We start from the raw sequence: 27648 nt of genomic DNA on the forward strand, positions 1-27648 counted from the left end.
TGGCCTCCTAAATTGTGGGGATTACAGCATGAGCCACTGTACCTGGTGGAAAAAGAAGTTTAATTGGAATTACAGTTCCACATGGCTGAGGAGGCCTCAAAATCATGATGGGAGGTGAAAGGCACTTCTTACATGGTGGTGGCAAGAGAAAATGAGAAGGAAGCAGAAGCAGAAATCCCTGATAAACCCATCAGATCTAGTGAAACTTACTTACTATCAGAAGAATGGCACGGAAAGACCAGCTCCCATGATTCAATTACCTCACTCTGGGTCTCTCCCACAACACATGGGAAATCTGGGAGATACAATTCAAGTTGAGATTTGGTTGGGGACACAGCCAAACTATATCATTCCACCCCTAGCCCTTCCAAATCTCACATCCTAACATTTCAAACCGATTATGCCTTCCTAAAAGTCCCTCAACATCTTAACTCATTTCAGCATTAACCCAAATGTCTGTAGTCCAAACTCTCATCTGAGACAAGGCAAGTCCCTTCTGCCTATGAGCCTGTAAAATCAAAAGCAAGCTAGTTACTTCCTAGATACCATGGGGTTACAGGTATTGAGTAAATACAACTATTCTGAATGGGAGAAATTGGCCAAAACAAAGGAATTACAGGGTCTATGCAAGTCCGAAATCCAGAGAGGCGTCAAATTTTAAAGCTCCAGGATGATCTCCTTTGACTCCAGGTCTCACATCCAGGTCACACTGATGCAAAAGGTAGGTCCCCATAGTCTTAGGCAGCTCTGCCCCTCTGGCTTTGGAGGGTACAGCTTCCCTCGTGGCTGCTCTCACAAGTTGGCAGTGAGTATCTATGGTTTTTTCCAGGAGTATGATGCAAGCTGTCAGTAGATCTGTAATTCTGTGGTCTGGAGGACAGTGGCCCTCTTCTCACAGCTCCACTAGGCAGTGCCCCACTAGGGACTCTTTTTGAAGGATCCAACCCCATTTATCCTTCTGCACTGCCCTACCACTGTTCTCTGTGAGGGCCCTGCCCCTGCAGCAGACTTTTGCCTGGACATCCAGTCATTTCTATACATCTTCTGAAATCTAGGCAGAGGTTCCCAAACTTCAATTCTTGACCTCTGTACACTTACAGGCTCAATACCATATGGAAGCTGCCAAGGCTTGGAGCTTCCACCCTCTGAAGCCACAGCCCAAGCCATACGTTGGCCCCTTTCAGCCACGGCTGGAGCAGCTAGGACACAGCTAGGACCCAGGACCTGGCCCACAAAACTACTTTTTCCCCCTGGGCCTCCGAGCCTCTGATGGGAGGGGCTACAATGGAGGTCTCTGAAATGACCTGGAGACATCTTCCTTACGGTCTTGGGGATTAACATTAGGCTTCTTGCTACTTAGGCAAATTTCTGCAGCTGGTTTGAATTTCTCCCCAGAATTTTTTTTTTTCCTATCACATAGTCAGGCTGCAAATTTTCCAAACTTTTATGCTCTGCTTCCCTTATAAAACTGAATGCCTTTAACAACAACGACGTCCCCTCTTGAATGATTTGCTGCTTAGAAATGTCTTCTGCTAGATACCCTAAATCATCTCTCTCAAGTTCAAAGCTCCACAAATCTCTAGCATAAGGACAAAATGTCACCAGTCTCTGCTAAAACATAACAAGAATCACCTTTGCTCCAGTTCCCAAAAAATTCCTCATCTCCATCTGAGACCACCTCAGCCTGGATTTTATTGTCCATATTGCTATCAGCATTTTGGGCATAGCCATTCAACAAGTCTGTAGGAAGTTCTAAATTTTCCCATATTTTCTTGTCTTCTTTTAAGCTCTTCAAACTGTTCCAATCTCTGCCTATTACCCAGTTCCAAAGTCGCTTCCACATTTTCAGCAACATCCCACTCTACTGATACCAATTTATTGTGTTAGTCCTTTTTCACGCTGCTGATAGAGGCATACCTGAGACTGGAAAGGAAAAGAGGTTTAATTGGACTTACAGTTCCACATGGCTGGGGAGGCCTCAGAATCACGGCAGGAGGCAGAAGGCGCTTCTTATATGGCAGTGGCAAGAAAAAATGAGAAGGAAGCAAAAGCAGAAACCCTAGATAAACCCATCAGATCTTGTGAGACGTATTCACTATCACTAAACTAGCATGGGAAAGCCTGGCTATGATTCAATTACATTCCCCTGGGTTCCTCCCACAAAGTGTGGGAATTCTTGGAGATATAATTCAAGTTGAGATTTGGGTGGGGACACAGCCAAACCATATCACACTTCTAAGTGAGAACATGTGGTATATGGTGTTCTGTTCTTGCATTAGTTTGCTAAGGATAACAGCCTCCAGCTCCATCTATGCCCCCACAAAAGACATGATATCATTCTTTTCTATGGCTACATAAAAAACCATATTCTGTGGTGTATAAGTACCACATTTTGTTTATTTAATCTGTCATTGATGTGCATTTAAGTTGATTCCATGTCTTTGCTATTGTAAATAGTGCTACAACGAGCATTTCTGTGCCTATGTCTTTATGGTAGAATGATTTCTATTCCTCTGGGTATATACCCAGTAATGGGATTGCTGGGTCAAATGGTAGTTCTGCTTTCAGCTCTCTGAGGAATCACTGTACTGCTTTCCACAATGGTTGAACTAATTTACACTCTCACCGACAGTGTATATGTTCCCTTTTCTCCGCAACCTTGCCCACATGTTATTTTTTCACTTTTTAATAATCGCCATTCTGACTGGTGTGAGATGGTATCTCACTGTGGTTTTCATTTGCATTTCTCTAATGATCACTGAGGTTTTTTTTCATATACTTGTTGGCCATATGTATGTCTTCTTTTGAGAAGTGTCTGTTCGTTTCCTTTGCCCACATTTTTTTTTTTTTTTTTTTTTGAGACAGAGTCTCATTCTGTCATCCAGGCTAGAGTGCAGTGGTATAATCTTGGCTCACTAGAACCTCTGCCTTCCAGGTTCAAGCAGTTCTCATGCCTCAACCTCCCGAGTAGCTGGGACTATAGATGCACACCACCATGCCTAGCTAATTTTGCATTTTTAGTAAAGACAGGGTTTCACCATTTTGGCCACGCTAGTCTGAAACTACTGACCTCAGGTGATCCACCCACCTCAGCCTCCCATAGCTCTGAGATTATAGGCATGAGCTACCACACCAGACCCTTTGCCCACTTTTTAATGGAATTTTTTGCTTTTCTCTTGTAAATTACTTTATTTAAGTTCCTTATAGATGCTGAGTATTAGACCTTTGTCAGATGCATAGTTTGCAAATACTTTTTTCCTTTCTGGAGGTAGTTTGTTTACTCTGTTGATAGTTTATTTTGCTGTACAGACGCTCTTAATTTAATTAGATCTCACTTGTCACGTTTTGCTTTTGTTGAGATTGCTTTTGGTGTTCTTTGTCATGAGATCTTTGCCTATTCCTTTGTCCAGGATGGTATTGCCTAGGTTTTCTTCCAGGGCTTTTATTGTTTTGGGCCTGGAGGCTCTATACAGGGAGTTGTTGAGTCACTACTGGCTCGATAGCTCTGGTGGGGGATGGCTAGAGCCCCAGGCTGAGAGGACCTACCCAATGAGCAGATACGGGAATGGGCACCCATGTAACAGTCTGGCCAGTTCTCCATAGGGCTACTGGAGAATGCTGAGTACCCCTCCAGTCCCTAGTCACCTCGGATTTTCCAGTACCTAGAGGTATCACCAGTGAAGTGTGCGAAACAGCAAAGATGGTAGCCTATCCTTCCCTCTGGGAGCTTCATCCCAGGGAGGTACAGGCCTGTTGCTGGTCCAGAGGCTCCTGAAGGAGATAGCCGGTGACTTGGTTGGGAGGTTCTGCCCAGTGAGGAGAAATGGGATCAGGGACTCACTTTAAAAAAGCAGTCTGGCCACATTTTGATAGAGTAGCTGTGCTGTGCTGGGGGATGTCTTCTGCCCTCCATACTCCCTTCCACTCTTCAAAGCCTGAAGACTGGAAGGGCTAAGGTGCCCAAACAGCAAACATGGCAACCAGCCCCTCCCCTCAGGACCTCCTTCTTAGGGAGGTGCAGTGCTGCTTCTGGTAGCTGACTGGAATTCCAGTGGTGCCATGGAAGTGAGTTGCTGTGGAAGTGGGGCCTGCAGGCTGTTGCTGCTCATCCACCTGCATTCAGCCTCTTTCCTAGGGATGTGTACAGGAGTCTGACCTCTCACTTCATGGGACATCACACCTGGCTAAGACCATGTCTCTAAAAAGTAATAATGATAAGTAATAACATTTTCTTTTTTACTACTTCAGGTTTTTTAAAAAATCAAAATGTGTTTTGTTTTCTCTCTACCTGCAGAGAAACTCTAGTAGTTGTGCCTAAGAGTGGATCGTTGTGAGTGTTTTATTCAGTTATATGGGAAGGAACATTTTGGAAAATCTGAAAAAATACGGTCATTTCCTTCTTAGAATAATTTAAACCTATTTTTTCAGTTAGATTATTAAAACCCTACTGTGTCACTCTATATTTGAAAACAGGCTCTTGTTGGCTTGTTTACAAAGGCCAGTAAGGGCTCCTTAGTTCCAGTTCCAATCATCAATGTGGTTGAAGAGACCAGCATGGTGTCCCAATCACCCATTTGTAAAACAGGTTTATTAATTTTTTTTAGGAACTGGAGCCAGATGACATGAGGCAGTAATGATTCCTACCAGAGCTGCCCTTTGATCACAGTCTATTAAACCTGACATTAGTGCTTTTGTTGGTAGCCTGTGCTTCCCTGGAATAGCACCAAGCTTTGAAGTGCCTTATTTTTTATGAATTTTACTAGATTTTTTTCCCCTCTCCTTCATTTCTAATAACTGACTTTTAATCCTATCGTCATAGGGGATTTGTCTGTAAAGACTAGTAGTTTGCTATGGTGCAAAAAAGAGCAAATAGATTACGACTCTGAACTTTTCAGATAAAAACATGCGTTTTGCCATCTTAAGCATTTTGCAGTTTGTATTCCCAGCACTTCTCACCAAAAACAGTATTTTTCTTTTGTTTTTCAAAAACAATATTGAACAAAAGACAGGAACGTAAAACCTGAATTTCAGCTGTATAAAGAGAGGAATATGTTCTTCTTTCTTCTACTTTCCTTATGACATGGGCATGTTGTTGTAATTATATTTTTCTCATCAGCTTTGTGATAAAAATTATTGTAGACTTAGATCACTCCTCCTCCTCTGAGGAGCAGGGAATCATGTTACTGATGAATCTAACATTTTTGGAAAACATGCATTTACTTGGGGAGCATTCTATTTGCAATTATTTCTTACTGCCTTTTTCCCAAATGCTTTAATCAGTGAATTTACTAACATCTGTAGCAGTGTCACCATCTCTACTAAAAGGGGACAGTCTATGAAGAATTAACAAAAAGGACAACAGAAAAGTCATTAGAAGCATCTTACAGATAGAGAAATTTTATATTTATATTGGTATCTGTTTCTACAAATCAGTATCTTGTTTAAGATCATCTGCGTCTTTTATAAACCAGACATATCCCCAATACCCACTTGAATCTTCATGAGTTGATAGTTATATGTCTCTGTGTCAAAACATCAAAGATGGCTGGGCGCTGTGGCTTACGCCTGTAATCCCAGCACTTTGAGAGGCCAAGGTGGGTGGATCACCTGAGGTCAGGAGTTCGATACCAGCCTGGCCAGTATGGTGAAACCCTGTTTCTACAAAAAATTAGCCGGGCGTGGTGGTAGGCACCTGTAATCCCAGCTACTTGGAGGCTGAGGCAGGAGAATTGCCTGAACCTGGGAGGTGGAGGTTGCAGCGAGCCGAGATCATGCCACACTCCGGCCTAGACTCCATCTCAAAAAAAAAAAAAAAAAAAAAATTCAAAATAATGTGTTTTGTTTTAAACCGACCTGTGTGACCTTCAGGTCCTGCCAATATGGTAACTTCCTAGTCATTCAAATCCATGTGCTTTTTTTTACTTACCTTATCAGCGTTTCCCTCTTTTTGGTTGTGTGATTCTGCTTGTCATTTGCTATCTTATGAAAAACTATCCAAACTCCAGTTACAGTGACAGACAGATGAGCTCAGCTAGCACATTTCATGCCTGCACAGGGGTTACTCTGTGATGGCATTCTTCAGTTTTTAAAAATTATTATTTCAGAGAGGCCAGAGGAATTCTCCTGAAGTATGTCAGAGAATTCATGTATTTGTTTCTCCTTAAAAAGAATGTCACCACCCATGTGTTTATTCACATATGAATTCTTAATTCCACTTTACCTGCAGATAATTAAGGAAAGAAATTAAGCTACTAGGCCAGGCCCTCACGCCTGTAATCCCAGCACTTTGAGAGGGCAAGGCGGGTGGATCACCTTAGGTCAGGAGTTCAAGACCCACCTCGCCAAGGTGGTGAAACCCTGTCTTTACTAAAAATATATAAATTTGCCAGGCATGGTGGCAGGCACCTGTAATTCCAGCTACCCGGGAGGCTGAGGCAGGAGAATGGCTCGAACCTGGGAGGCGGAAGTTGCCATGAGCTGAGATCACACCATTGCACTCCAGCCTGAGCAACAGAGCGAGACTCCATCTTGAAAAAAGGAAATGGAGCTATTAAAACCACAAGTGCCTCTTCAGATGTTTTATTTTAGTCTCTTACACCTAGCCTTTGTTGGGTCCTGAATCTTTTTTTTGAGACTATGGAGACAGTAGAGAACTGCTTCCCACAAAACACATAAAATGCAGAAAAAATGACAATTTCAGGGGCTTCCCAAGTTCACAGATGGCCATCCAGGGTCTTGTGAGCAGCCCATAGTCTCCAAGTTCAGAGCTCATATTCAGGCCAGGCGCCTGTAATCCTAGCACTTTGGGAGGTCAGGGTAAGCAGATTGAGCTCAGGAGTTTGAGACCAGCCTGGCCAACTTGGTGAAACCCCGTGCCTATTAAAAATACAAAAAATTAGCCAGGTGTGGTGGCACGTGCTTGTAGTCCCAGCTACTTGGGAGGCTGAGGCACAAGAATCTCTTGAACCGGGGAGGCGGAGGTTGCAGTCAGCCAAGATCGTGCTGCTTCATTCCAGCCTGGGTGACAGAGTGATACTCTGTCTCAAAAAACAACAAAAAAAATCATTTTCAGTAAACCAGCAGCTCCTCTCTGTTTCTATCCAGCAGATATAAATGTCTTTAGCGTATATCATAGAGATATTCTCACTTGTTTTTCTATTTGTCATAGCTACTAAATGTCAAAGAGACCTGTCAACCAACTTCCTGCCGATTGCCCAGAGGCTACAATTCAGAAAGCACAGTTGATGACATGGGTCAGGTTTCCCACCGATTACCTTATAGGAACTCTTTATTCCTTTTAGGCCTTTTAGCTGCTGGCAGCCCTGTGGCCAGGACCCTAACTTGTTAAGTTTTACTCCCTGTGACAGCATTCATCATTGTTCAATTTAGCCACCATAACATTGGCCGTAATCTTGCTAATCTTGCCGTCTCCTTTTGCTAACATATTAGAATATCTTTTGGTTCACAATATTATTAAAACTATTTTCTTTCTACTCTCTCCCTTGTTTTCTGAATTTTATGTGCTAAAGCCTCAATTTGATTACCCAAGTGGTATGTTCTGTTTTAGAATAGCACCTATACTCATTACTCTCATGTACTGTTTATGAACTACCATAATGGCAGAGGTATGCATCAATTTCTCATTACTGTCAGTCACTGCTAAAGTTTCCTCTCAACCTGCCTTCAGCACATAATGAGAATTCTCAAATGCTATTTTTCAAAATAAGTTACTGCTTAAATAGTAGAAAAAGTTTTTGGTTTTTTTTTGTTTTGTTAGAGATGGAGTTTCGCTCTTGTTGCCCAGGTTGGAGTGCAATACCACGTCTCGGCTCACTGGAACTTCCACTTCCTGGTTCAAGCACTTCTCCTGCCTCAGCCTCCCAAGTAGCTGGGCTTGCAGACACCTGCCACCTCACGCAGCTAATTTTCTGTATTTTTAGTAGAGATGGGATTTTGCCATGTTGGCCAGGCTGGTCTTGAACTCCTAACCTCAGGTGATCCACCCGCCCAGGACTCCCAAAGTGCTGAGATTACAAGCGTGAGCCCCCATGCCAGGCTAATTTTTGTGGTTTTAGTAGAAATGGGGTTTTGCCATGTTGTCCAGGCTGGTTTGATCTTTTTGGCCTGATCAAGTGATCTGCCTACCTTGGCCTCCCAAAGTGCTGGGATTACAGGCGTGGGTCACCACACTCGGCCTTCTTTAGTTGTTTTGTTTTGTTTTTTTTGGGAAAGTTGCTTGTGTTTTTAAACAAATATTGCGAAATTGTGATTTGTTTTGTTTTTGTTTTTTTGGTGGGGAAATGGAGATGTAAGTCTTTAAAGAAACAGATTCTTTAAAATATAGAATGGGACAAAAGATTCAAGTATTATTTGAACATTATTCAGTGTATATGACAGTGGACTATTATGTATTTTATATATATAGTTATGCTGATGTCAGTTTATTTGCTCTTCTTAAAAAAAAATTTTAAGGCCAGGCATAGGATAATTCCAGCACTTGGGGAGGCTAAGGCAGAAGGATCACTTGAGCCCAGTAGTTCAAGACCAGCCCAGGCAACATAGGGAGACCCTTGTCTAAGTAATAGCAACAAAAAAAATTAACCAGGCATGGCAGCATGCCATGGTTAATTTAGTAGTCCCAGCTACTCAGGCGGCTGAGACGGGAGGATCTCTTGAGCTAAGAAGGTTAAGGCTGCAGTGAGCTATGATGGTACCACTGCACTCCCACCTGGGTGACAGAGTGAGACATTGCTTCAGAAAGAAGAAAGAAAAAAGAATTTAAGTATATATAGGAAGAGAGGTGGTTGAGAGAACGAGTGAGGCATTAAATTGAAAACAAGCAGATTAAGAAAGATTTCTTAATTAATGGTGAGATCTTTAGCACCTTTCTCTGACCAGCTCTGTGGTAGTTAATATTGTATCCTCTGTGGAGAAACTGATTAGACCAAGCAAAAACTTGTGTAGACTGAGGGAGAGATCATAGAAGAGTCAGTGATGAACCTACAGTGAAGTCTCCCATATGGAACTCCTGATAGCATTTTAGCATCTTATTAGTATCAGTGGATAACAAAAGGCCACTACGCATTGAGGAGAGCCTCTCATGTGGGGGGGAAAAAAAAAGAAACAACTTAAAACAAACATGCAAGCCAAGAATGAAATACAGAAGAAACAATGTAACAAGCTGAAGAAAATGTAAAAACAAAACAAAAAACTACCATCAGTAGCCACAGAGAAGTAAAAATATTGTGCTCATGAAGCAATAAGAAAAAGGAAAAAACAGAGAACACAACAAGCTCTCAGAGCTTAAAACTATAATATCTGAAATTAATAATTAAATAAGGAAAGAAAGGTGGATAATGAAGAAATTACCCAGAAAGTAGAAAAAAGATAGAGAAAAAGTGAAAAAAGGCCAGGCGCGGTGGCTCAAGCCTATAATCCCAGCCCTTTGGGAGGCTGAGGCGGGTGGATCACGAGGTCAAGAGATCAAGACCATCCTGGTCAACAAGATGAAACCCTGTCTCTACTAAAAATACAAAAATTAGCTGGGCATGGTGGCGCACGCCTATGGTCCCAGCTACTCGGGAGGCTGAGGCAGGAGAATTGCCCGAACCCAGGAGGTGGAGGTTGTGGTGAGCCGAGATCACTCCATTGCACTCCAGCCTGGGTAACAAGAGTGAAACTCCGTATCAAAAAAAAAAAAAAAAAAAAGAAAAGAAAAAGCGAAGAAAATCAAATAATCTGTTTAGAAGCTTTCTTCCTAAGAGGAGATCTAGAAAGAGAAGATAGAAGAAGAAAAAAATCATTTAAAAAAACTTCCCATGATGAAAGGATGCAAGTTTATTTGAAGTACCTACTGAAAGCCAGGTGCAATGGTGCATCTGTAGTTCCCAGCTATTTAGGAGGCTGAGGCAGGAGGATTGCTTGTGCACTAGGAGTTTCAGCACAGGCTGGCTAACACAGCGAGACCCCATCTCTTTAATAAAAATAATAAACAAATTACCTGCTGAGTGTCTAGTATAATGAATGGGAAACCAAAACACACAATAAAGCCACTACCCTCCTGATTTTTTCTTTGAGTTTTCTTCTGGATATTTTTCTCATTCGACCATTGATTTTATTCTCTTGTTTTCTGTCCTTGACTTTTTACCTTTTTTTTTACTTTATTGAACTACCTTGTGGCATGACATCCACTTTTATGATTTTATCCACCTGCATGTCCATGATTGTTCTCTGAAACCTAGATCCAATTCTCTCTCTCTCTCGCTCTCTCTCTCTTTCTCTCTTTTTTTTTGTTTTGTTTTTTGTTTTTTTGTTTTTTGTTTTTTGTTTTTTGAGATAGTCTCACTCTGTCACCTACCCTCGAGTGCAGTGGCACAACTCAGCTCACTGCAACCTCTACTTTCTTGGGTTCAAATGATTCTCATCCCTCAGCCTCTCAAGAGGCTGGAATTACAGTCATGTGCACCAAGCCTGGTTATTTTTTGTGTTTTTTAATAGAGATGGGGTTTTACCATGTTGGCTGGGCTGGTCTCAAGTCATCTGCCAGTCTCAGCCTCCCAAAGTGCTGGGATACAGGCGTGAGCCACTGCGCTTGGCCTCAATTGTCTCTCTTATGTACTCCAAACCTGCTTCCTGGAATTGTCTACCCCATTACCACTAGTTCTTGCACATTTCTAAAAGTGAGCTTGTTTCTTTATCTCTTCTTTTTTGGTCTTCTAATGAACCTATTTATCTTTCTGTATTTTCTCTTGTAGTAACTGAAAATGTCATCCCATCCCTACCATGTTACAAGTCAAAAATCTAGGAGTCTGAGGATCACTCTAGGCCCCTGCATCTTCCTCACCCCTCATGTTCAATCAGCCTGTCTTATCAGATCTTGCTGATAGCCCCATGTATCCTGAGTTCCCAGGAAACCCTCCCATTCCTCATTCTTATATAGGAAGGGACAATCAAGGGTCATTAGACATTTGAAGAGAAAATCTATAGCATGAAAAATATAAATAAAAGTAAACTAATCAAAAATTGATTCTCAAGATAATTTTTGAAAAACTCTCAAATAGTAGTTTCAGATTTGAGATTATATTGCCCATAAAAATAAAATGAGAATATGGCTTAATAAAAATAAAGAATAGAGCATAACAAGGAACTTGTAGATGTTAAAATATAACTGCCAAGCTAAAATAATTCTATAGAAGGGTTGAAAGTTAAATAGAGGAAAACTTCAGAGTTTACAGGTAAAAAGACAAAAAGAAGGAAAATATTAGAGTAAAATATAAGACATAAATGTGTAAGTCCAACATTCTACTAATAGGAATGCCAGAAAAAGAGAAAAGAGGAAGGAACTAGCAAAGAATAATAGAAATTTTTAAGAGCTAAAGATAATAGTATTCAAAATTAATAAGGTATCTTGGGTGCTGAGCAGAATTTTTTAAGGCATATAAATATAGATTATATAGAGGTAGATCACTGAGAAATTTTAAAACGCCAGAAATAAAAGTTTCTGAAGGGCCGGGCGCGGTGGCTCAACCCTGTAATCCCAGCACTTTGGGTGGCCGAGGCGGGTGGATCACGAGGTCGAGAGATCGAGTCCATCCTGCTCAACATGGTGAAACCCCGTCTCTACTAAAAATACAAAAAATTAGCTGGGCGTGGTGGCACGTGCCTGTAATCCCAGCTACTCAGGAGGCTGAGGCACGAGAATTGCTTGAACCCAGGAGGCGGAGGTTGCGGTGAGCCGAGATCGCGCCATTGCACTCCAGCCTGGGTAACAAGAGCAAAACTCGGTCTCAAAAAAAAAAAAAAAAAAAAAAAAAAGTTTCTGAAGACCTCTAAAAGGAAGCAAAAATGTGCAGCCTACAAAGGAACAACATCTGCAGCATCATCAGATGTTGGGAAAAAACAGAACAATGCCTTTAAGGATTTGAGAGGTCAGGCATGGTGGCTCATGCCTGTAATTCCACCATTTTGGGAGGCCAAGACAGGTGGATTGCTTGAGCTCAACAGTTCAGGTCCAATCTGGGCAACATGTTGAAACTCCATCTTTACAAAAAACTCAAAAATTAGCCAGGCATGGTGGTATGCTTCTGCAGTCCCAGCTACTCGGGAGACTGAGGTGGAAGGATTGCTTGAACCCAGGAGGTTGAGACTCCAGTAAGCTGTAATTGCACCACTGCACTCCAACTTGGGGGACGGAGCAAGACCCTGTCTCAAAAAGGAAGGATTTGAGGAGAATTGTTTGCCCAGCAAAACTACTGAATAAGGATGAGGACAAAATCAACTGATTTCTAAATAGGCAGGGACAGAAAGTTTACCTCTCTTGGGAAAACAGTATGGTTTAACTAGAAATAGCTGATAGAATTTGTTCATGTTTGCTGAACATTTGCTAGTATTTTCAAAATTCTTCACGTCCTCTTTGCAGTTTTATTGTATAGAATAGAGTATTTTCTTTAAATATTTAATTACTTCTGTTTCTTTGTTATGTTTTTTAAGAGACAGGGGTCTTGTCATGTTACCCAGACTGGTGTAGAATTCCTGAACTCAAGTGATTCTCCTTCTTCAGCCTCCTAAATAGCTATGACTATAGGCACACACCACCACACCTGGCTAATTTTTCTATTTTTTGTAGAGACAGGATCTTGCTATGTTGCCCAGCCTGGTCTCAAACAATCCTTCTGCCTTGGCCTCCCGACGTACTAGAGTACAGGCACAAGCCACTAAGCCTGTTATTTTAAAAAAAAAAAACAAAAAACAAAACACCAAGCTTCATCAGCCAATTAATCTCTCTGCTTTCTTCCACCTTCCCCTGCTTTTTTTTTTTTTTTTTTTTTAAGTGAGATGGAGTCTCACTCTGTCACCCAGTCTGGAGTGCAGTGGCGCAATTTCGGCTCACTGCAATCTCTGCCCTCCTGGTTCAATCAGTTCTTCTGCCTCAGTCTCCCAAGTAGCTGGGACTACAGGTGTGTGTGCCACCATGCCCGGGTAATTTTTGTATTATTAGTATACACAGGTTTTCACCGTGTTGGCCAAGATGATCTCAAACTCCTAACCTTATGATCCATCTGCCTCAGCCTCCCAAAGTGCTGGGATTACAAGTGTGAGCCACTGCACATGGCCCACTCTTTTTTTTTCCCAGAATTTCCCTTATGCATTGTTCTAAAAATCATGTCTCGTGGTAAATGATTTCATTCTTTGTATTTATCTGAATTATGTATATTTCTGCAACTAATTAGATAACTTTTTATAGTATGTAAGAATGTATAAATTAACAATCAAGCAAAAAAAGAGTTCTACATTATGGGAAGTAGTGGGGTAGGGGAGCGCTTTTTCCCTATTATGACATGTTTTAATTTTACTAATTAATTTTCCTCCCTTATTTTTTTGCTTCCTTTTTTTGTTTGGGATTTTTATACTGTGACATAAAATTTGCCATTTTAACCATTTTGAAGTGTACAGTTAGTGGCATTACATTCACAGTATTGTGCACCCACCACCAGTATTTCCAAAAAATTTCCATTACCCCAGAGGTTCTATAATCATTTAGCAGTCACTCTCCATTTCTTCTTCCCCTCTAGCCTCTGGAAACCACTAATCTTTCTGTTTCTATGAATTTTATTTTATTTTATTTTTATTTTTATTTTTATTTTTTTTTTAGACCGAGTTTCGCTTTTGTTACCCAGGCTGGAGTGCAATGGCGTGATCTCGGCTCACCGCAACCTCCACCTCCTGGGTTCAGGCAATTCTCCTGCCTCAGCCTCTTGAGTAGCTGGGATTACAGGCACGTGCCACCATGCCCAGCTAATTTTTTGTATTTTTAGTAGAGACAGGGTTTCACCATGTTGACCAGGATGGTCTCGATCTCTTGACCTCGTGATCCGCCCACCTCGACCTCCCAAAGTGCTGGGATTACAGGCTTGAGCCACCGCACCCGGCCTGAATTTTATTTTATTTTTTACAGCAATAATTTAAGTGAGATGTTTCTATGAATTTTATAATTCTGTCTTATGCAGTACCACTAAGAAGTACAGATAATAATCATTATGTAAAATATCATTTATAATATATGGTATTTTGTTATTATCTACAGTGTCTGTCTTTGTTATCTATTACTGCATAACAAATTGCTCCAAAACTTAGTGTCTTAAGACAGCAATAGCCATGTATTATTTCTTACAGTTTCTATGGGTGCAGAATTCAACCAGCATACAACAGGGATGACATGTCTCCTCCAGGATGACTGTGGCTTTTGCTGGAAAACACCCCAGGCTAGGGACTGAAAACTTCTCTGAAGGCTTGTTCACTCACATGTCTGGCAATTGGTGCTGTCTGTCACCTGGGGGCTTTTCTGGGGCAGTCAACTGGAACACCACAGGATTTCTCCATGTGGCCTAGGTTTCCTCACACCAATGGTGGACACTTCCCAAGGCAAGTGTCCCAAAAGAGAAAGAAAGGGAGGGACAGAGGGCCAGCCAAGTGGAAGCCGTATTACCTTCAATGACCTACTCTCAGAATTCACACAGCATTGGCCAAGCGTGGTGGCTCACGCCTATAATCCCAGCAATTTGGAAGGCTGAGGCCGGTGCATCACCTGAAGTCAGGAGTTTGATATCAGCCTGGCCAACATGGTAAAACCCCGTCACTACTAATGATACAAAAATTAGCCAGATGTTGTGGTGTGCACCTGTAGTCCCAGTCCTCAACCTCACAGGCTCCAGCAATCTTCCCACCTCAGCTTCCCGAGTAGTTGGGACTACAGGTGCACACCACCACTCCTGGCTAATTTTTGTTTTGGGATTTATTATTTTTTAATTTTTGTAGAGACAGGATTTCAGTATGTTGCCCAGGCTGGTCTTGAACTCCTGAGCTCAAGCAATCTTGACATCTCAGTTTCCGAAAGCTCTAGGATTACAGGCATGAGCCACCACACCCAGCCTGATTAACAGCCTTTGTGCTGTTTGAAAAATGCTTCCTGGTCAGGAAAACATTTTCACATAAATAACATTATTTGTGAACATTGTGTTTATTAGTTTGAGTGTGAAAGCATTTTTTTAGGTCCTTGATTGACCTGAAATATTCAAATACACAGCTGCCTTTTTTCCTCTGACATACATCTAGGGTAAAATATTAGGTATGTTTTTGTTATATAACTTCTCTAACCAAGTTATCTTACCTCTCTAAAGCTTCAGTTTCCTCATTTGAAATGTGATAATAATAGTAGTGCTGACCTTACAGCTGACATGAGGATTAAATAAGTTAATATATGTAAAGTGTTTGGCACACAGTAAGTGTTAAGGAAAAAGTTAGACATAGGAAGTCCATGGATATGTTTTACATATATATACATATATAGATAGAGGTATATGAAGGGTCAGAGCATAATGAATTCATTTCCAAAAAGGTATTCAAAGGATAAGGCAATATGGTTAATTAAAATATTTTGTTAAGCTCTTTCATTTAAGAAGAACATATTAGATTGTTTCTTACTTTGATAACTACTGTTTGCTTTTCCTAGTTTGAAAAAGAAAAACAGCATGATATTCGATCATTTTTTTTACCACAACCTAAAAAAAGACAGTTGACGACCTTCTGTTATGAATCAAAGAATTTCCAGGAGGAAAATACTGTAGTGTCATCAGACCCTACAAAAATAGCTGCAAGAGATATCATCAATTATGAAAGTGATGTTGAACCTGAAACTAAAAGATTGAAATTGGTCACCACAGATGACCACTACAGTCCCTCAAAAGAAACACCATCTCAGTCCAGACAAATCAGAACTCCACTCATGGAAAGTGTCCAGGAGGCCAAGGCCCAGTCAACCACCCCAACCTTTCCTGTAGAGGGCTGGCAATGTAGTTTCTGCACCTATATCAATAATTCAGTGTTACGTTACTGTGAAATGTGTGAGAATCCTCAAGGCAGTGCTGGTGAGTATATAGAAGGTGACCATGGAGGTAAGGGCTGTTAGTAGTGTCTTCAGATAACCTGTGCTTTTAGAGACTACTGTTATCCAACATTAGTGTGACTCAGCACAACTTTGGCTTTTAAACTGGAATAAGAGCTTCATATAGTGAAGATTGAATTTATCCCTTGTGGAATGTGAAAAGCTCCCAGTTCTGTCAAGAATGTATATCCCCAAGCGTCTGTGATATGGCATTAATTTGGCACAAATGGACATTTCTGATTAATGTCAGCAGGATATGAATTCAGTGGGCAAGAATAGAAGCTCTGTTGCTATGGTAGCAAATAGGCCTTATACTCATAGACCTGCTGTTTTCTCTCCTCTGTAGATAATACTTGTTTTTAAGGAAATTATGGATTATTTTTATGTTTAAATTTAAACAAAATAATCTAATGTAGCTTCTTTGCCTACTCAGTATACATTGTGCCATAGTTTTTGCTTGTCAAAGCATTGAAATTCCTCTATAGATCAGTCTTCATTTGTGAACCAATTTGGTGTCTTTTTTTTTTTGAGTTTATTCTTTTCTAAAACACATTTTAAAGTCAGAAATAATAAATATACTTCAAGTATGTTTTTATAGCGTGGGATACCATTTTCTGATGTTTAGTTTCCGAAATGATAATTAATACCCATGGTTGTCATAAGACAAAGATCATTAGTATTCTTGTTTCTAATTCTAGAGAGCATTTTTATAATAATAAAAATGCCAAGTTGACAGTTTTGGAAACTGGAAGTACACATTTAATTTATCAGTTTTAATAATTGTACACATCTAATTTTACATCATACATTAATTCTTCAAAATATTAGCATCAACAAAGATGCAGCTAAGATATAAATTTTCATATCGCCATTCCTTTTTCCTGCCTTGCTCTTGTCTCTGTCTTAATTTTGATTTGAAGGAAAATGTAGAGAGAAGCTGAGTCTTCCTTCTTTCACTTCTGGGTGCTCCTACCAAAATTGACAAGTCTGCCATCTGGGAGGTTATATTTGTATGTGGGCACCTGTTGTCTGTGAACTAAATTGGAATCGTGTGCTTATTTCATGTAATATCTCTGTCACAATTAGCATGATTCCATGCAATTCCAAACTGCTACAGGCAATAAAAATAAGCTCTATTGTAACCATAAAATAATGTCAGTTCACATTAAATGTATAAGTTGAATTATATAGCAACAAAAATCAGTTTAATATGGATTTTATAGTTCTGATTTTTCCTTTGTGATACCAAAAGCAAAAATGAAAATTTCTAGACCCATAATTTAATAAGAAATCTGTCAAGCAACTTAAAAAAATAAAAAAAAATTCTAAGTAACAGCGATATTACTGTATATAAAAATATATTAGATTGTGTTACTACCACTGCCACATCTAATACCCAGATCTACTCCCTGATCTTTACTACATCATGCTAAAAACCTGGCCTGTATCTTTTGGTCTCTTTCTCTCCTCCTACACTCAACCCATTGAGTAACCTCCAAAATAAATCTTGATTCCAACCACTTTATCTTTATTGCTACCATCCTACTCTAAAGCCACCATCTTTCTCCCATACCTCAGTAGCCTCTATATTAATCTGATCCTTCTGTGCACAACAGCCAAAATAATCCTTTAAAAATATAGTTCATTATTATTCCTTTGCCTAAAACTCTTTAATGGCTTCCAGTTACATTTAGAATATTTAAACCAAGAATATAGGCCTGAGTCCAAGTTTTCTAGATTCATGAACAGCTCTCAGCTTAAATGGGATTCCTCTTAGAGCTTGATCCTAATGACTTTTGCTATAGTAATACTCTGCAATGGCCTGGCGCGGTGGCTCAAGCCTGTAATCCCAGCACTTTGGGAGGCCGAGGCGGGTGGATCATGAGGTCAAGAGATCAAGACCATCCTGGTCAACATGGTGAAACCCTGTCTCTACTAAAAATACAAAAAAATTAGCTGGGCATGGTGGCACATGCCTGTAATCCCAGCTACTCAGGAGGCTGAGGCAGGAGAATTGCCTGAACCCAGGCGGCGGAGGTTGCGGTGAGCCGAGATAGTGCCATTGTACTCCAGCCTGGGTAACAAGAGTGAAACTCCGTCTCAAAAAAAAAAAAAATACTCTGCAAAACCTTCTTACTTAAAAAAACAAAAACAAAAACAAAACTTAGTTGTGTTCTCTTTATCTGAAAATACACTATTTTCCTATTTGTTTATTTTATTGTCTCTCTCTGCCACTTACAATGGAGTCTAGGATGCAGGGATTTCTCTGCCCTGTTCCTGCTGTCTCTTCAGCATCTAGAATAGTACTGGGTGTATAGTAGGCTCTTGATAAATGTTTTGAACATATGAATAAACATTATTCACTTTGTTTCTTTTTATAAGACCTAGCTGTTACAGTCTTTTTACTTTACTTTTAAATGTAAATTATTATATTTTTGTAATAATTTTTATTTTAATCGTTACGCAAAAAGATAGCCTCAACCATAGCCAGGATAAAAACAAAAATGAGGACGATTCTCTGAAAGATACCTCTGAAGTTCAAACTATCTTAGACTGTGAAAAACAAGTCCTTGCACAGTCAGAACCTGACCAGTTGGCTGACAGCAAGGAAGAAACATTAAAAATCGAGAAAGAAGACAGACTTACACCCCAGCCAGGTAATGGTAAGTCTTGTTTCCATTTCTAGCATCCAAATAATAACCATGTACTTTCACACATAATACTGTTATTAGATTTGTAATTACTACCTTATTCCAGGTTCCTTTTACTCTCTTTTATATTAAAAATACCAACCATTTGTAACTACATACTTAAACACCAGATGGCTGGAAAAGCTGAGTGTATCTGTTGGCATTCAGACATTACACATAGAGCAAAATTGATAAATAGCTACATGTGCTGCCACCAAGCCTGTTGCCCAGCCTCAGCCAAGCCTAGCTCATTCACACAGTGATGGTGTTTTGAGATTTGGGAGGTGCTTTGGGACAAAATAGTAAGACTGACAGATAATTAACTAACACTTAGCATATCATTAATCCTTTACACAAAAATTCTTGTAAATGGCTACAGTTAATTGGCATATTTTTTAAAAAGTATTTTAAAGAAAATGTTTTTAAGGAACATAGTGTCAAGACTGAATCATGACTGCCTTTGGAGCCAACCATACAGTGTTTCGGATTTATTTACTTTTTGGTCGATTCCATTCATTATTTATAGCTGTGACGGTTAGCAAATATCAGCCTGTATGTCATACGTCACTACCATTTATGGGCCAGCTGGCAAGAGGCTGAGTACTTTTGGGTTACTCGTTTAGTGACTATAGTAACCTACAGATTGATATTCTTATTAAAACAAACTCAATTGTTGGGATGAAACTGTTGAAGTTTTTCTTCTAAGTTAGTTGCTATTAAATACTGACATAATTTGGAGTCTGGCTCAGCTTTAAAATGAAATGTTCATTTAAGAATTTCTGAGCTCGGCCGGGCGCGGTGGCTCAAGCCTGTAATCTCAGCACTTTGGGAGGCCGAGGCGGGTGGATCACGAGGTCGAGAGATCAAGACCATCCTGGTCAACATGGTGAAACCCCGTCTCTACTAAAAATACAAAAAATTAGCTGGGCATGGTGGCGCGTGCCTGTAATCCCAGCTACTCAGGAAGCTGAGGCAGGAGAATTGCCTGAACCCAGGAGGTGGAGGTTGCGGTGAGCCGAGATCGCGCCATTGCACTCCAGCCTGGGTAACAAGAGCGAAACTCTGTCTCAAAAAAAAAAAAAAAAGAATTTCTGAGCTCAAGGCATCCTCCTTTCTTCTTCTTTCTGCCTTCCTTCTAACTCCTCAAGATCTTCCCAAAGAATGTCTTGGAATGGATCTGTTTAGGTCTGTTAATTTTAGCAGCTTTTAAGTAGACAGCGTAGACTCAGGTGGGTTGTACTGTTTTGTGTCTCTAGTTTTCTTGGTCTCATTCTGAGAAATTCAAGTGCTGATGAAATTCTGGTTGTGGGACAGCATATGGCTCAGTGAACTGTACATCAGACTAGGAACCAACACCTGGCAATTGTCATCTATGGCAGGGAACTACTGGCATGTTAGTTGTACATTGATCTCTTAATGAAAAATATGTTAGCTTGTACTTAAAAATGCTTTTTAGAAATCACTAGACTTTTGAAGTTCTATTCTGCCAATGAAATTTGCTTTGGCCTCATTCACTCCAGACAATGCTAGCATTTACCCCTTACCTAGTCCTGCTTCCCTTTTTTGACTTTTCAGATCACTAGGCTGAGAATTCCACTTAAGAGGTATGTTTCACATCTTTCCACTAGCATGGATTTCCATAAAAAACTAACAGGAAGCCAGGTGTGGTGGCTCACGCCTATAATCCCAGCACTGTGGGAGGTTAAGGCAGGCAGATCATCTGAGGTCAGGAGTTCAAGACCAGCCTGACCAACATGGAGAAACCCCATCTCTATTTAAAAAAAAAAAAAAAAAAAAGGCAGAAGACAAATGAGGCACACTTAGAACCAGAGTAATTTTGTTCTCTCTGGAATTCTAGAAGTTTGGAAGAATGACCATAGGTCCATCATCTATAGTTTCAAACCATTGAATTACACTTCCTGGCATCACTGAAAAAAGAACTATGTTCCCTAATGTAGCTAATAGCTATCAAGAATGAATATCAACTGATTTGGAATTGTTGTTACAGTTATTTTTATTAAAGAATGGCTTCTGATCTTTAAGCATTAATGCATAGTTCTTCAAATCTGACGATATACTGATTATGAGATGTACTTATTTTCTGTATCATTAAGAAAGAAAAGAAAACTGCTCATTAAGTTATGACACAATACCTTAATGACAGCCCAGACCAGACCACATCATCCTCTGTTGCTTTGACATTTCTTTCATTTGTTTTGAGAGATTTGGCAATTTCTCCTGCTTTCGATTGGTTTGTTTGGCATGTAATAGGCAATCCTTTTGCACATATTAGTAACCGAATGTAAGACAGCTTCCTCTATTTGCAGAGATCTCATTTCCTTCAGTACCATGAAGCACTCAGTTTTTCCTTTACAAGAAAATAAGATATTTTGGTTATTCCTTCAGTAATACACATTTGCTCCTTTAATATCAAACTTCTACTGTCCTGCTCTGTATCCAAGTTTTATGGTATGCATGGTAACTTTTCATTTCAATACCAACTCATAGTGAAAAAAATTAAAGACATTTTAAAGATAATGAAGTCAATACATATAGTAACAACAATGCATTTACCTCATGTAATGTAAAAGTGACAACAGTATTACAACTGTGACTCAGCTCATGCATACTAGGGCATTGACTACTTTACAACTGCCACTTGGCCAGCAATGATTGTAAAATGCCATGTTGTTATTGACTGTAAGATGCCAGTTTCAGCGATATTAAAGTACATTTTTGAATTTACACAGTAAGAGAATAATTCATAAACCAAGTTTATAAAGTGGCCAATGCCTTGATTAGAAAAATAATAGTATGATGACATTGCCAAGTAGAAATGGCAAACAAATCAGACTCCTAGATCTGGGAAAGTACTTTAAAAGATCACTGATGAACTGTGAGAGAAGGTAAGAGCATAAGCCCTGGAGCCAGCTTGCTGATTTTAAGTCCTTTTACTAGCCATGTGACCATAGGCAAGTTAATGTGCCTCTGTTTCTTGTTTTTGAGACAGAGTCTTGCTCTGTCACCCTGCCTGGAGTGTAATGGCACAATCTCAGCTCACTGCAACCTCTGCTTCCTGGGTTCAAGTGATTCTCCTGCCTCAGTCTCCTGAGTAGCTGGGATTACAGGCACCTGCCACCACACCGGCTAATTTTTTTTATTTTTAGTAGAGACAGAAGTTTCCCCATGTTAGTCAGACTGGTCTCAAACTCCTGACCCCGTGATACGCCTGTTTTGGCCTCCCGAAGTACTGGGATTACAGGTGTTAGCCACCACGCCCAGCCTTCCTCTGTTTCTTCCTATGTAAAGTGTACTTTTTATTTCTGAGCGATGTTACTATATATACCTACAACAGTGGCTGGCACATTTTTTAATTTACAAAATAAGGGAATAACTCATAAACCTAGTTTATAAAGTGGCCAATGCCTTGATTGTGTGTGCTCACTAAGTGTTAACTATAATTATTATTTAGACCTGCATTGATAATCCCGTCTCTCCTACAAAATAATTGGATAGTAGGACTGAGAAAGGGCTAAATAAGAAGAGATTATCAGAAGAGAAGCTTGTCTACCTATCTTCTTTTGTGAATGTCAGGCACCAGGCTACAGGGAATCAGGCATTTAATTGGCCCTCAACATAGCGATGTTGCTTCTGATAATCAAAGTGGTACTCATTCAGTCTCAAGTTAAATCTACTCTAGCAAAAGGAATAGATTAGTCTAAACTTCTTCGAGGCCAATAACAACTCTTATTGGCAGAGATTCTTCCTATGCCTACCTAACTTGTATTTTTTCAGCTAATTCTGAATCTGTTTGTTTCTCATTAGGCCATTAGCAAAAACGTAAAACAATTGGTTACCATATAAGCCAATACACTCTTCAGTGGCCTACCGTGGTAGTTTTATTTCAAGCCGAGACAATTACTTTTTGTTAAATATATATATGTATATATTTTGATATAGCTATTTCATCACTCTAACCTACACAAGATTAAAATAAGCTATTTAAGATAGAGGTTAGATAAGCCTTCAGGTTCTCTTTTGTCTTCTTTAATAGAACAGTTGAAGAGTTCAGACACTTTGCCAGTGTATGACACCTTAATGTTTTGTGCAAGTAGGAATACTGACCGGATTCACCTCTATACTAAGGTAAGCATAATGCAGATTCTGTAACTTGAAACATAAAAAAGACTTCCTTTTTTCACTTTACAATCGAGATACTTAGTTTTATTAACAATGAGATAAGCATCTAGTTATTCTCCTCCTTAAAGCTAATTCTCAAATTTCTATGTTAAATCCAAAGACAGTGAGAAGTAAAACCATATAGTCTTTAGACTTCAGGGCCAGGCTGCCTCATTTCAAATCTGTTAGTATGTAATCTTGGACACATTGCTTAACTGCTCTGTGCTTCAATTTCCTCAGCTGTAAAATGTGATATACCTCATTTACCCTGATGTGATTATTACATATTGTATGCCTGTATCAAAATATCTCATGTACTGCATAAATATGTAAACCTACTGTGTACCCTTAAAAATTAAAAATTGTTAAAATAATAAAAATAATAAATAAAAAATAAAATGTGGACAGGATTTGTTGCAAAGATAAAATGAGTTGAGTCCTGTAAAGCAATTAGCACAGTGCCTGGCCTACATGAACTCTGAATAAATGTTAATTCCTGCACCGATCACTTGCAGCAGCAGGAGCAGCAGCAGAAGCCTCGGCCTGCCCATTCGTGTTAGTAAATGCTAGGAAGCTTTTGTCAGTTGATTGCTGATTCCTGCCATAGGCTAGCTTGGTAGTGCCCAAAACTTTTTAGACTCAGTACCCCTTTGCACTCCTAAAATTTGTTGAGAACCTCGATGAGCTTTTGTTTATATGGGTTATATCTATTGATGTCTACTATATGTGAAATTAAAATAGAGACTCTCAAAAACATTCATTTATAGCACCCTTGGTGGCACACGCCTATAATCCCAGCAATTTGGGAGGCCGAAGCAGGTGGATCTTCTGAGGTCAGGAGTTTGAGAGCAGCCTGGCCAACATAGTGAAACCCTCTCTCTACTAAAAATACAAAAATTAGCCGGGCGTAGTGGCGAGTGCATGTAATCCCAGCTGCTCAGGAGGCTGAGTCAGGAGAATTGCTTGAACCTGGGTGGCAGAGGTTGCGGTGAGCCAAGATCATGCCACTGCACTCCAGCCTGGGTGACAGCATGAGATTCTGTCCTAAAAAAAAAAAAAAAATTATTTATTCACTTAAATGTGAATAATTAACAAGTACATTTTTCTATTTCTGGTTTTTTTTTTTTAGACAAAGTGGCTCCATTGCTTAGGCTAGAGTGCAGTGGCGCAATCTCAGCTCACTGCAACCTCCATCTCCTGGGTTCAGGCAATTCTTCTGCCTCAGCCTCCCAAGTAGCTGGGACTACAGGTGCTTGCCACCATGTCCGGCTAATTTTTGTATATTTAGTAGAGACGAGTTTCACCATGTTAGCTAGGCTAGTCTAGATCTCCTGACCTTATATACACCCACCTCACCCTCCCAAAGTGCTAGGATTACAGGCATGAGCCACTGCATCAGGCCATTTTTTTGTTTTCCTTTTTTAATAGAGAGAGGGTCTTGCCATGTTGCCCAGGCTGGTCTCAAACTCCTGAGTTCAAACAGTTCACCCCCCTCAGCCTCCTAAAGTGCTAGGATTACAAGCGTGAACCACCATGCCTGATCAACAATTATTTTTAAGTGAATAAATGCATATTTTAAGAGAAATAAACCCATTATATATTTATATAAATAACATTTTTTTAAAAATATATTTTTGAAGTCAAAAAATATTTAGTGAGAAGAGTGTCATGTTTTACATGTTTAGCAATTTTCTCTAAAGTCTTAATGAAAAACAATGGGATTCTCATCTCTGCCTCTGCATTCCGTTTGTTGAGATAGCATGTCATGTAGCCAATGGGAAAAGTCACGATACATTTGTGAAAGAGTAAGAGTGGAAAAGGTAAATAGTATCTCGTTATTACAACTCATTATTAGTATGAAAACACTTAAGACTTTCTGAAAAGATCACTGGAACCACGTGAGAATCTGCGGCCTGGGTAGATTATGAATACTTTTATTTGGTCTAAAATTTTACATTTCTAATCTTTATAAGATAGTATTTGAAATTTTTAAAACACATGGCCCCTTATATCGATGTTTAAAAGATAATATGTTGGAGATGACCAAACTTTCAATTACAGGTTTTCTACTAAACCAAATAAAAGTTATTTGGTACACTGTCTAGGGTACCATGTGATAATCTTCACTTAGGAGGAGATGGCTAGGATCATGAATCCCCAAGCAGCCTCTAGCATGAGACCATGGCTGAGAGAGAGACACTAAGAACAAAGCCAGGCAGTAATCAATGCTCTTCTTATAGGTGTGGAGCCTGGTCTACCATGTGCAGCCTCTGACATGGTAAACCAGGCTGCAGGGAGCACCAGTGACTCCTTTGCTCATCTTGAGGGAGGTTTAAGTGCCTGACCCACCCTCATTGCCCATATTGGGGGAGCTCTAGGTCATGCTTCTGTCTCAGACTATCACATGAGAGGGATAGAGAAATTTTCAAGAGGGGCTTGAAGGTAGAGAAACCAAAGGGCAGACACCAGGCAGAGCATACCACAGAAATCCAGAAACCCTTCAATTCTTTAAACTTTTTTTACTCTATACAGTGAAAGCTCTGCCTTTTGGATTACCTGATCACTGTTTTATCCATGTTGAGGTAGAGACAGGGAGAGAACTGCAAGCTCCTGGTAGAGGGTATAATGCACCTGCTGCCAAACCAAACCACAGCAACCACCTCACTGACCCACAGTCAGGCTCTGCCACCAGCCCAGTAGCCTGGGACACTGCTTCTTCTTGACATCTCTGTTAATGGTCTCAAATATATTTTTATGACTGTTCTAAATACTTACATGTCCCTTTACCATAAAATGTTATTACCCAACTAATTTTCCAAACACAAGACACTAAGCAGATGAATTGTTGACATATCTTTTCACAACCAGGGTCGAGTTTAAATGAAAGCTTTCCTTTTCACCTTAAAAGAGCTGAAGTAAGGCTGGGCACAGTGGCTCACACCTATAATCCCAACACTTTGGGAGGCCGAGACAGGCGGATCACCCGAGGTTATGAATTCACGACCAGCCTGGCCAACATGGTGAAACCCCCTCTCTACTAAAAATACAAAAATTAGCCAGGCGTGGTGGTGGGTGCCTATAATCCCAGCTACTTGGGAGGCTGAGGCAGGAGAATTGCTTGAACCTGGAGGGCAGGGGTTGCAGTGAGCCGAGACCGCACCATTGCACTCCACCCTGGGCAACAAGAGCAAAACTCCATCTCAAAAAAATAAACTGAAGTAAAGTCTGGATAAAATTCCTAGTTCAGCTGGGTGTGATGGCTCACACCTGTCATCCCAGAGCTTTAGGAGGCTGAGGCAGGCAGATCATAAGGTCAGGAGTTCAAGACCAGCCTGGCCAACATGGTGAAACCCTATCTCTACTAAAAATGCAAAAAATTAGCTGGGCTTGGTGGAAGTCACCTCTAATTCCAGCTGCTCGGGAGGCTGAGGCAGGAGAATCGCTTGAACCCGGGAGGTGGAGGTTGCAGTGAACCAAGACCGTGCCACTGCACAAAAACAACAACAACAACAACAACTTGTTTATTGCCTAAAAGAATACCCCTTAAAAAGAAGAGTAGTCGACCAGGCGCAGTGGCTCACACCTGTAATCCTAGCACTTTGGGAGGCCAAGGTGGGTGGATCACCTGAGGTCAGGAGTTCAAGACCAGCCTGGCCATCCTGGTGAAATCCCATCCTTTTTTATAAAAAAAAAAAAAAAAAAGAAGAGTAGTAACAGACATTTAGCATCCTGTGTCATATTTGAACTGTTCATTTCAGCAGAATCTCAAGTGTATATCAGGGTTTAGAATTACATATTGCCATTACATATCAGAATTTTAAATTAGTTTATACTTTTTGTATGTTCTTTTCCATAGTAATTGTGGGAGCTGTAACTTTTTTTTAACTGAGAGAATATGAGTTCAACTATTGTTGATAGAATAGATTTTCGTATGAGAGGTTCTTCTTTCTCTTTATAAAGGAAATACCTCTACTCATGTTTAACTGACTACACTGCTGTATGTGGTTACTTTCTACCCTTAAGATTTCAGGAATCAGGCATGGTGGCTCATGCCTATAGTCCTAGCACTTTGGGAGGCTGGGGTAGGAGGATCACTTGAGCCCAGGATTTTGAGACTAGACTGGGAAACATGGTGAAACCCCATCTCTACAAAAACACAAAATTAGCCAGGTGTGGTGGAATGCACCTGTAGTTCCAGCTACTTGGGAGGCTGAGGTGGGAGGATCACCTGGGCCCAGGAGGTTGAGGCTGCAGTGAGCCGAGATCATGCCACTGCACTCCAGCCTGGGCAACAGAATGAGACCTTGTCCTTCCCCCACCCCCTGCCCCGCCCCAAAAAGAAGTGTTGGGGCCAGTGGGGGAATATTTTAGGATGTTGTGCACCCAATTATTGGGACCTAAATGCAGTTCCACTTACTCTCCAGGTGGCCCCATTGGCAGACAGTCCTCATTGACTGATATTGTGACGTTGCTTTGGGGGAGCAAATTTTTAAATAATTTATCTAGAATTTATCTTTCTACCTTTTCTTTTTTTTTTTTTTTTTTTTTTTTTTTTTTTTTTTTAACGGAGTCTCACTCTGTCTCCAGACTGGAGTGCAGTGGCACAATCTCAGCTCACTGCAACCTCCACCTCCCAGGTTCAAGCTATTCTCCTACTTAACTTCCCAAGTAGCTGGGACTGCAGCCATGCACCACCATGCCCGGCTAATTTTTTGTATTTTATTAGAGACGGGCCAGGCACGGTGGCTCACGCCTGTAATCCTAGCACTTTGGGAGGCTGAGGCAGGCGGATCACTGGAGGTCAGGAGTTCAAGACCAGCCTGACCAATATGGTGAAAC

General features: G+C 40.4%; 1 protein-coding gene across 13 annotated transcripts in view; it reads left to right on the top strand.

The window, feature by feature from the left end:
- The window catches only part of ZRANB3 (zinc finger RANBP2-type containing 3), a 290081-nt gene that overhangs the window by 235716 nt on the left and 26717 nt on the right, over positions 1-27648 (top strand). For 12 of the 13 annotated variants that reach the window (XM_074399747.1, XM_074399752.1, XM_074399748.1 and 9 more), the window contains 3 exons: positions 15509-15923; positions 18412-18603; positions 22685-22776. In XM_074399747.1, coding sequence (XP_074255848.1) covers positions 15509-15923; positions 18412-18603; positions 22685-22776 — 699 coding nt within the window. The remainder of the gene's footprint in view (positions 1-15508; positions 15924-18411; positions 18604-22684; positions 22777-27648) is intronic. The other variant, XM_074399746.1, reaches the window with a different exon arrangement.

The sequence above is a fragment of the Saimiri boliviensis genome, chromosome 5 (assembly GCF_048565385.1).
Source record: "Saimiri boliviensis isolate mSaiBol1 chromosome 5, mSaiBol1.pri, whole genome shotgun sequence".
Taxonomy (NCBI): domain Eukaryota; kingdom Metazoa; phylum Chordata; class Mammalia; order Primates; family Cebidae; genus Saimiri; species Saimiri boliviensis.